General features: G+C 38.6%; 1 protein-coding gene across 1 annotated transcript; it reads left to right on the forward strand.

The window, feature by feature from the left end:
- Positions 1-2,081: 2,081 nt before the first annotated feature.
- Positions 2,082-4,858, forward strand: LOC116526839 (regenerating islet-derived protein 3-gamma). Its single transcript, XM_032243475.1, has 6 exons — positions 2,082-2,140; positions 2,419-2,528; positions 3,072-3,190; positions 3,394-3,531; positions 4,172-4,298; positions 4,568-4,858. Exons 2-6 carry the CDS (start codon positions 2,453-2,455, stop codon positions 4,633-4,635), a joined length of 528 nt encoding a protein of 175 aa, XP_032099366.1. The 5' UTR covers positions 2,082-2,140; positions 2,419-2,452; the 3' UTR covers positions 4,636-4,858.
- The last annotated feature ends 5,593 nt before the right edge of the window (positions 4,859-10,451 follow it).

Consider the following 10,451-nt stretch of genomic DNA (forward strand, 5'->3'; position numbering starts at 1 on the left):
CTTCTTTCTCTTTATTTATTGTATATATTAATGAATTCAATTTGTTTTTGTGTTTTGTTCAGGAACTTTGGAGCTATGTTCTTGAGTCAGATTGGCCTTTGAATTTATTTCTCATGATGGCCCTGAATGTTTCTTTTTCTCAAAATTTCCCCCAATATTTTAGATAAAATTCCGAAGACAATAGTGTTATAAAATTCCGAAGACAATAGTGTTATAGTACCTACCACCAAGCAACAACTATCATGGCCTCAAGGCCTCTCTTGTTTTATCTATTTCTTTCTTTATCTCTACCATGCTAGATTATTTTGAAGTAAATCCTGAATAACATATTTCATTTGTTAGTATTATGGATCTTAAATGATAAGGATACTTTAAATAATATAATTTCAGTACTATAACTACATCTGAACATGATATAGTCCCTTAACGTTATCAAATACTTTTACCCATTTGTTTCTTAATTTTTTAATTTGTTCAAATCAGGATCCAAGCCTGGTTCACACATTTTATTTCATTGATGTATCTTTCACATGTTAAGAGTGATATGTTGCTTTATTTCCTTAAATTCACTTGCTGGGGAGATGTTCTTATTTGTCCTGTAGAATTTCCCACCTTCTAAATTTTGATGATGGTATTCCTGCACTGTAATACAATACTGTCTCCATCTCCTATATTTTCTGGACACTGCCAGCTAGATGTTAACCAGAGGTCTCAAACAGTTTTGATCTCAGGACACTTTTACACTCTTAAAAAATATTGAGGACCCCCCCCAAAATTTTTTTGTTTATGTGAGCTATTGATATTTATAATAATGTATATATAAAATTTAAAAATATTTATTTACTCATTCATTTTTATCAATTTTGAAAACATGTTAACAAATTACCCATATGTCAATAAGTAAAGTTTGTCTGGGTTTATTTTTCAAGTAAAAATGATGTTCCAGGAAATAGTGAAGTAAAACTCAGTGTTACAAATTATTTCCCCCAAGACAACCATTGTACTTTCGCATATCAACTTCTCATTTAGTCACACAGAATATTTCCTCTAGATTTATTCAAGGGTGGAGATTTACTGAAGCCAATTCACTACTCTACTTCATCAAGTTCATGAGCATTTTCAAGCAAAAATGCCTTTATTTTGTTTCTTGCAGGAGCGTGGATATGAGCAATAAAATTTGGTGCCACTGCCCTGATTAATGTTAAGGCACCAGAACTTCTATGCCCCATTTCTTTTGCCTCACCAGTGCAAATGTCAACATAGTGAAAATGACAAATAATATTTTTGTGTAATTATGAAAATTATAACTGCACAGCTACTCTGAACAGGCCCTGAAGATTCCCATGGGTGTGCAGGTTACAATCAAAGAGTGCTACTCTGAGGTATCGAACTGTCAGCTCAGAATTACAATAAACCAAGGAACTGTCTCTTGGTCTTCTCACACAGAGATAGCTGGAAGGCAAATCTATTTAACTGCTGTTCCATAATACCTTGGCTTGCCTATTGACTCACAAGTTTATTTCAAGCTTCCTTTACCTCTTGCTGCAAAGTTGAAGCAGTGAATCTGAACCAGTGCTGCCTCTCCTGGTTTGTATTCTTTCTTTATCTCAACTAATACATTGTCTTCACCAATACTTCCAATTTCAATGCACTCCTAATTTTTATTTATTAATTTATTTTAAATGTTACTAGGTAAGGTATAAAGAAATTCACATGTATGCCTACAGAAGCGAGTTCCTGGCAGTCTGATCAAAAGCACAATTTTGACATTTCTCTTAACTATGTAATGCCATGATATTTTCTAAACTATGTAATACCAGGTTCACAAGATTGCCTTTATTCCCATAAGCTTCTCAGAAGATATCTGGAAGAGGGTGGGAAATGTGCAAACTTCAACTGTTTGTGGGGAAAGTGCTGACCTGCTAAAGGGAAAAAGGCAACAACTGTGACAATTCCCAGCCTTTGCCAGGAAGAGTCTCCTTCCTGAAAAGGTATCTTTTGAACCAGTGCCAAGGCCTCCCCATGACCCTGGCCCCGCCTGCACATGGCCGTTATTCACTCCAATGCCCCTCCCTAAGATCCTCTTATAAAAACCCAGTGTTTCCTGACCAGACAAAGCATACCAGATCTCACCAGAGAGGTAAGAGCTGAGACAAGATGAGACCCAGGGAGGGGCCACCTCACATGATACAGGAGAAGCATGGGAGGGTCTCTTCCTTAGAGAGCACAGGAGCTCTGAGACTCAGCAAGGCTGTCCTGGGAGGGCTCGGGGATGGAAGAGTACACAGATTCATAACTCACTCAGAACTGTAGGACAGATGTGACCAATATCACTTTATTTGAAGGGGGCTAGAGAAGGAAAAAGATAAAAGGCAGCAGGGTCTCTGCGTGTTCTCCCACTAACCACTCTTCCTTTAGTGACCCTTGATTGCCTCCTCAAGTCGAAGACACCATGCTGCTTCCCATGGCCCTGCCCAGTGTGTCCTGGATGCTGCTCTCCTGGCTCATGATCCTGTCTCAGGTCCAAGGTGAGATTCCTCTGTCTCTAGCACTGGGTTCCCTACGAATGCTCAGAGCCAAGAAGAGGTGGAAGGCTCCCGCAGGTCACATGAAGTGATGGTGTGGTGTCTAATGAGACTGCCTGCAGTTTCTGCATCATCACTCCTTCCTTCAGGTTAACTTGCAGAAGGAGGCTCCACGGTGGTCCACTAACAATGGAATGAGATGGCTTTCATTTAGTCAGTGCACTCTAATATACATTGGTGGGAAAGTGTGGAGGGTCAGTAATGAAATGAGGAGAGGAACAATAATTGGAGGACCCAATGTAGAGACAGCCCAGAGTGAAGAGAGTGTTAAATGGTTGAATAAGGGGAAAGGGTAATAAGAGACTAGATGGTGCCCCATTTATAGGGCTATTTTGAGATAAAGAACTTCTGAAAACATGAGGAAAGATTAAAGGGAGTCAAGAATGTGGTCTTCCTCCCCAAGGATAGGCCTAGGTATTCCCCAAGGTGCTCTCTCACCCCAGTCCCCACTCTTCATTTTACCCTCTCCTTCTTCTTCCACCGCAGGTGAAGATCCCCAGCAGGAACTGCCCTCACCGCGGATCAGCTGTCCCAAAGGCTCCAAGGCCTATGGCTCCCACTGCTATGCCTTGTTTACATCACCAAAATCCTGGATAGATGCAGATGTGAGTGGTTAGTTGTGGGGTTGGAGGTGACAGGGGAAAGTCCACACAGGTCTCAGGGGGAGGAGGGTCTCCATTCAGGAAAGTTCCTTGGGAATGAGGAGGAACACATTTATCTTTCACACAGTCATCCTCCCACCTACCTTTGCCCTGCCCTCACCTAGCAGGTCTGAAGCCCTTTCTCATTCTCTGTCTCCCCTTCAAAGCTGGCCTGTCAGAAGCGGCCCTCTGGAAACCTGGTGTCTGTGCTCAGCGGGGCGGAGGGATCATTCGTGTCCTCCCTGGTCAAAAGCGTTAATCATGGCTACTCGTTCGTCTGGATTGGTCTCCATGACCCCACACAGGTGCGAGTATACCCTCTCCTCTCTGTTACCTCTCACGCTGACTGCTGTTTTTTCCCAGGCCCAATCCCTGTCCCCTGTGCCTGCCTAGGAAGTACTTGGAGAGCATTGGAGCTCAGATTCTGGGGAACATTTGGGGGAAAAGAAAGTCCATGAGAGAGCCGAAGAGCTGAAATCTGTGGAGATCTCTAATCTTTAGATAAAATTAATCAGACTCTTGTAAAACTTTTTACGTAATTCTCACATGAATCCTTACAAATCAATTATATGAGCTTCAGGGAGTCTGCATCTATTATTCTGAGGGAATTCTAAATTAAGATAGGATCAATTTTTGCCCCCCCTACAGAATAGACATTATCTGTGAGGCTACAGGCTAATCACAAATGCTACACCACTTATTGTTCTGTAAGTAACATATTACCTTGAGTGGTTCCAAAGATCTTGTGTTTATTGGCTGGGATTTTCCAATAACAGCAAGGAGTCAAGGAAGATCTTCCATCGCAGAGGCCTCTAGGGCAGCATCTGGATAAGCAAACCAACATTCCTGAGGCTGGGGAGGGAATCAGGTGTTACAGCTAAGGGGCCATGCAAAGAGACCTTCAATGGCTATTTTTTTCACCTGGCTGCCTCCTGTACTCTATAGGGTGCCGAGCTTGGTGAAGATGGATGGGAGTGGAGTAGCACTGATGTGATGAATTACTTTGCATGGGAGAAAAATCCCTCCACCATCACAAACCCTGGCCACTGTGGGAGCCTGTCAAGAAGCACAGGTAAGAAACAGAAGAGCTGTCTCTTCCCAGCACTTTCCACCCCATTTCTAGCCCTGACCTTTACGAAATCCTTTTCAGCTAGGAAATGCAGTATTGATGTGTCTTCTCCCATCTACTCTAATCTCTGCTTTCTTTGAGTCTCCTTCCCCTGGATTGAGATACTGGTGATGATGAGAGCAGCTTTAAACCCTAGGCTGAAACCTGGGATGCCTCTTCATTGGGTTCACAAGTTTCCCCAGCCCCATGCCTTTTATATTCTGTCTTTCTAGGATTTCTGAAGTGGAAAGATTATAACTGTGATTCAAAGTTACCCTATGTCTGCAAGTTCAAGGTCTAGGGCAGAAGAAAAGTCAGCAGCCTGAGTTTGGTGTGCAGCTCATCATGAGCATTCGACAAGAGTGAAGACTCACCTTGAAAGCGAATATGCACCCCAAACACCTGACCACCTCGTCATGATCCGCCTTCTTTTTCCTTTCTCCTCGCCTTCATTTCAGGCTCTTCTCTGTCTTCCATGTCCCGGGACCTCAGAGAATAATAATAAAAATATTTCTTTATACTTACATGCTTTTGTTTTGTTCTTATAGTAAGAGTCTTTGGAAGAGGAGGGAGGAGTTTGGGGAACGTCAAAACACTGAGTCTTGGCTCCTCCAAATCTTACACAGGCCTAAGGGGAAATTACTGTATGAGCATCCCAATCTGTGTATTTGTGATAAAGTTGTGAGCCCTGCTCAGGCAGGGTTTGTATCATAAATAAATGAAGACAGTGCTTCCCCTCACACTCACTGCCTACACATTGTCCCTGATGCTGTGATACAGTCAGCCCCAGGGGAGTCTGATATCACTTAAAAGAGAACTTCTCAATGATTTTCTATGAAGGATCATCTTTTTTCTTTAATTTGCAGTCCATCTTGCATGGTGACTTTTATAAAATACAGTAAAAAATGAATTACTTAAACTTCTGGTTACATTGTTGACATAAAGAGTGTTGGAAGACGTTACTCTCTTCTTTAAAATAAGGAAATTCTGAATAAACTTAAAATCAACAACTTTTCTTTGGGCTAATGAAAGACTGAGATAGCAGGGCAAGTTAGTACTCCAATATCTGGAAAAGCACCCAAATGCACAGAGTTGTTTACATTTCTGCTTACCTGGAGCAAAAGTCTCTGGAGCTACAAGCTGTTAGAAACATTTAAATGGTAATTTTGAAAAATTGTTGGATGTTGAGTGCAGATTGGCATTAAGAGTGAGAACTCATGGAAGTTGCAGTCCTAGGAAAGCCCTCACACCTTCATGGAGTTTACCTTCAGGAATCCCAACAGGTTCTCTTGGTAGAGAGTCAAGAATAATCCGCTCATGGCTTTGGCAGGATGAGAAGAAAAGAAACCATTTCTAAATCAGCCCAGAGCATTCTCAATAACAAAGGCCTACTTGTAGGTAAAAAGACTCTATAAGCGTCATATCTCGCCTGAGTGTGAGTACATTTTCCTCCACTCCAGCCACGTCTAGCCTTCTCATCTTACCTAACAGAAAGAGAGCTAAGAAACATTTTTGAAAGTCATGACCCTGGAGCATAGACTCACCCAAATACTGAGATTTAATCATAAGATTATATAATACTTCCCTTGCACAGACACTACCACATCAATAGGGATCCAGTTTAATGACAATAGATCACAACTGAAGAGTTGCAAGGTACACTATTTAAGCAGGAGTTATTAGGAAATCACAAGGCAATAGGAGAGACAAAAACGAGAACACAAGAGAAATGTTAAGCCTCTTGCACCTACAACTATAGCAATCATTAAACACAAACTGAATCCTAGTGAAATTAATGAAAAACCCTACACTAAATGTGTTTTACTTCAGTTATTATTACTTAGTACATCATGTGAAGCTTTCAAGAGAAACTAAAAATTTTTCTGAACAGTAAGGAAAAACATAGTCTGAAGAGATAAACCAGACTCAAATACAGATTTTGGAACTATTATACAGGAAACTAAACATGACTATGATTGATGTGACAAAGGCTTTGGTGAAAAAAATGGACGACGGAAAAGACGCATAATCTATGCAGAAAAACCAGAAACTCTGTGAAAGAATCAAAAGACAATGCTACACATCAAAAGCAATGTAATAAAAACAAAGTATTGTGTTTTTTTTGTTTTTTGGGTTTTTTTTTTAGAAATGGAGTCTTACTCTGGCGCCCAGGCTGGGGTGCACTGATATAATCTTGGCTCACTGCAACCTCCACCTCGTGAGTTCAAGTGATTCTCCTGCCTCAGCCTCCCAAGTAGCTGGGAGTTCACACCCAGCTAATTTTTGTATTTTAAGTAAGGACCAGGTTTCACCATGTTGGTCAGGCCAGTCTTGAACTCCTGACCTTAGGTGATCCACCTGCCTCGGCCTCCCAAAAAGGATATTTTTGAGGGCCTTATCTGTAGGCTGTACCTGGCCAATAAAGAATCAATAAGCTTGAAAATAGGTCAACAGAAACTTCCCAAACTGAAATGCAAAGAGAAAATAGAGTGAATACATAGAACAGACTATCCAAGAAATGTGGGATAATTTTTAAACTCTAACATATATATAATTGCAATATAAGCAGAAAAATAATAAGGAAAAAAAGAAAAATTTAAAGTAATAAAGATCATGCATTTTCCAAAATTAATGACAGACACCAAACCCTAGATCCAAGAAGCTCAGATAACACCAAGTAGAATACCAAAAACCAATCTTAGGCATATCATATTCAATCTTCAGAAAACCAAAGACTAAGAGAAAATCTTGAAAGAATCCAGGGAGTTTGGGGGACAGCTTACCCACAGAGGATCAAGGACAAAAATTAGAACAGATTTCTCATTAGAAACCATGAGCGAAATAAACTATTTAATTGATTGGAAGACAGATGACCAAACTAGAATTTTATAGCCAACAAAATTTTCCTTCAAAAGTGAATGAGCAATAAAAAACTTTCTCTGACAAATAAAAAAGGGAATTCATTTTCAGCAGAACTGCTTTGCAAAAAGTGTTGAAAGAAGTTTTTCTGGGAGAAGGGAAATGATATGGGTCTGAAACTCAGATCTACTTAAGAGTGTTAAAAAGGCATAAACAAAGCTAAATGAAATATTTTGTTTTCCTTATTTTTCATCAAATAGGCAACCATTTGCTTGAAGGAAATATAGTAACTGTTTTCAGTGAGTGCAGCACATGTGAGATGAATGACAACAATGTAATAAGGGGTGCAAGGGAGAAATTTGGGGTGCTTTGTTCTAAGTTTCTGCACTATATGTGAAGTACTATATATTATTTGTTAGTGGACTTGCATTAGTTGTAAAGGTATATTGCAAACTCTATAGCAATTGCTATAAAAATTTAAAATAAAATACAATTGAGGTATAAGAGAGTAAATAAAATAGGATCATATAAATTGTTCAATTAAAACCAGAGAATGCAGAAAAAGGGAAGAAAAACATTGACTAGAGTAAGTGATCTTATAAAAAAGAGTTATAAATATGATAAATACTATTCCAATTATATCAAAAATCACTTTTAATTTGGGTGATCTAAATGTATCAATTGAAAGAAAGAGATTGTCAGAGGGATTTTTTTTTTTAAAGAAAGACCCAATTGTACATTGTCTATCATAAAACCATTTTCAGTACAAATCCTCAGGTATGATCAAAGTAAAGGATGGAGGAAGGTATAGCATGCCAACATTAATCAAAAGAAAGCTTGAGTAGTATGTTAACTTCAGACAAATCAGATTTCAGAAAAGTATATAAATATTAACAGGAATCAAGAGGGGCCTTACAAAATGATAAAAGGGGCCAATTCTCCAAAAGGACATAACAATGTTTAACATGAATGTACCTAACAAGAGAACGAGATGCATGAGACAGTAACTTATAGAACTACAGGCAGAACTAGAGAAATCTTTTGCACTTAGAGACTTCAACAATTCTCTTTTCACAATTGATGGAACAAGTAAACAGAAAATTACGAATAGGGTTGACCTGAATAGCATTATCAATCAACTTGTTCTAATTGACACTTAAAGAATACTCCATCCAACAGCATAATACACATTTTTCTCACACTCACATGGATCATTTACAAAGATAGACCACATTGCCAGGCATAAAATACACCTTAACACATTTAGAAGTATAGAAATCATAGAAAGTATGTTGCCAGATCACAGTGGAATTAAACTGGAAATCCAAAACAGAAATACAGATGGGAGATTCCAAAATATTTGGAGATAAAACAACACACTTGTAAATAACACATGAAAAAACAGAAGTCACAGAAAAATTTTAAAAAAATAGTTTGAACTAAATAAAAATGAAAATACAATTTATTAAAATTTGTGGTATGCAATGAAAGTAGTACTTAGAAGAAAATGTATAATGTTAGATAGATATATTAGAAAAGAAAAAATGATCTAAAATAAATAATCCAATCTTACTCTTTAGGAGACTAGAAAAATAACAGCTATTCAATTGTAAAGGAAGCAGAAGAAGAAACATAATAATAGAACAGAAATCAATGAATTTAAAAACAGAATAACAATGGAAAAGATTATAAAATAAAAAACTGATTTAAAAGATCAATAAAATTTAGAGAGACTAACCACGAAAAAAATAAAGTGGTACAACTTAGTAACATCAGAAATGAAAAAGAGATCAAGGTAGGCTGAAAAATGTTCTCCATCCAAAGACCACCTTCCTGGAATTTATGAACCTGTTGTTATCTTAAATGGCAAAATAGATTTTGCAGATGTGATTGCATTAAGAATCTTAAGACAGGGTGATTATTCTGGATGCATTGGTACAATCACAAGGTCTTTATGAGAGGGAGGCAGGAAGTCAGAGGGAAGACAAAAGGTTATGTAGCTTTATTTGAAGATGGCTGAAAGGGCCACATGCAGCCTCTAAAAACTGGAAAAGGCAAGAATGGATTTTCTTCTCTTGCCTCCAGAAGGAAGAAGTCATGCCAACACCTTGATTTTAGACCTATATGTCTTTACCACTTCTGTCCTTCAGGACTGAAAGAAAATAAATTTGTGCTGTTTAAGCAGCTATGTTTGAGGGAATTTGCTACAGTAGCAATAGGAACATAATACAGAGGTCATCACTATAGAATCCACAGATTAAAAAAAAAAGATAGTAAGTTGCCTGTTCACTTTAATGATAATTTCTTTTACTCTGCAGAGGCTCTTTAGTTTAATTAGATTCCATTTGTTAATGTTGGCTTTAGGCAACCTACAGAATGGAAGAAAATTTTTGCATTCTATTCATCTGACAAAGGGCTAATATCCAGAATCTATAAGGAACTTAAACAAATTTACAAGAAAAAAACAATCCCATCAAAAAGTGGGTGAAGGATATGAACAGACACTTCTCAAAAGAAGACATGTATGTGACCAGTACACATATGAAAAGATGCTCATCATCACTGGTCATTAGAGAAATGCAAATCAAAACTACATTGAGATACCATTTTACACCAGTTAGAATGGTGATCATTAAAATATCTAGAGACAACAGATGCTGGAGAGGATGTGGAGAAATAGAAACATTTATACACTGTTGGTGGGGGTGTAAATTAGTTCAACTATTGTGGAAGACAGTGTGGCAATTCCTTAAGGACCTAGAAATAGAAATTCCATTTGAGCCAGCAATCCCATTACTGGGTATATATCCAAAGGATTATAAATCATTCTACTATAAGGACATATGCACACAAATGTTCATTGCAGCACTGTTTACAATAGCAAAGACCTGGAACCAATCCAAATGTCCATTGATGATAGACTGGACAGGGAAAATGTGGCATATATACACCATGGAATATTATGCAGCCTTCAAAAACGATGAGTTTGTGTCCTTTGTAGGGACATGGATGAACCTGGAAACCATCGTTCTCAGCAAACTGACACAAGGGCAGAAAATCAAACACCGCATGTTCTCACTCATAGGCGGGTGTTGAACAATGAGAACACATGGACACAGGGAAGGGAGCACTACACACTGGGGTCTGTTGGGGGTAAATGGGGGAGGGACAGTGGGGGGTGGGGAGTTGGGGAGAGATAGCATGGGGAGAAATGCCAGATATAGGTGAAGGGTAGGAAGGCAGCAAATCACACTGCCA

Source organism: Sapajus apella, unplaced genomic scaffold, assembly GCF_009761245.1.
Source record: "Sapajus apella isolate SASKATOON/1434 unplaced genomic scaffold, GSC_monkey_1.0 scaffold52, whole genome shotgun sequence".
Taxonomy (NCBI): domain Eukaryota; kingdom Metazoa; phylum Chordata; class Mammalia; order Primates; family Cebidae; genus Sapajus; species Sapajus apella.

Coding starts and splice junctions, on each gene's coding strand:
- LOC116526839 (XM_032243475.1), top strand. CDS start 2,453: ATGCTGCTTCCCATGGCCCTGCCCAGTGTGTCCTGGATGCTGCTCTCC. Junction 2,529..3,071: donor GATCCTGTCTCAGGTCCAAG/GTGAGATTCCTC, acceptor CTTCCACCGCAG/GTGAAGATCCCCAGCAGGAA. Junction 4,299..4,567: donor GAGCCTGTCAAGAAGCACAG/GTAAGAAACAGA, acceptor CTGTCTTTCTAG/GATTTCTGAAGTGGAAAGAT.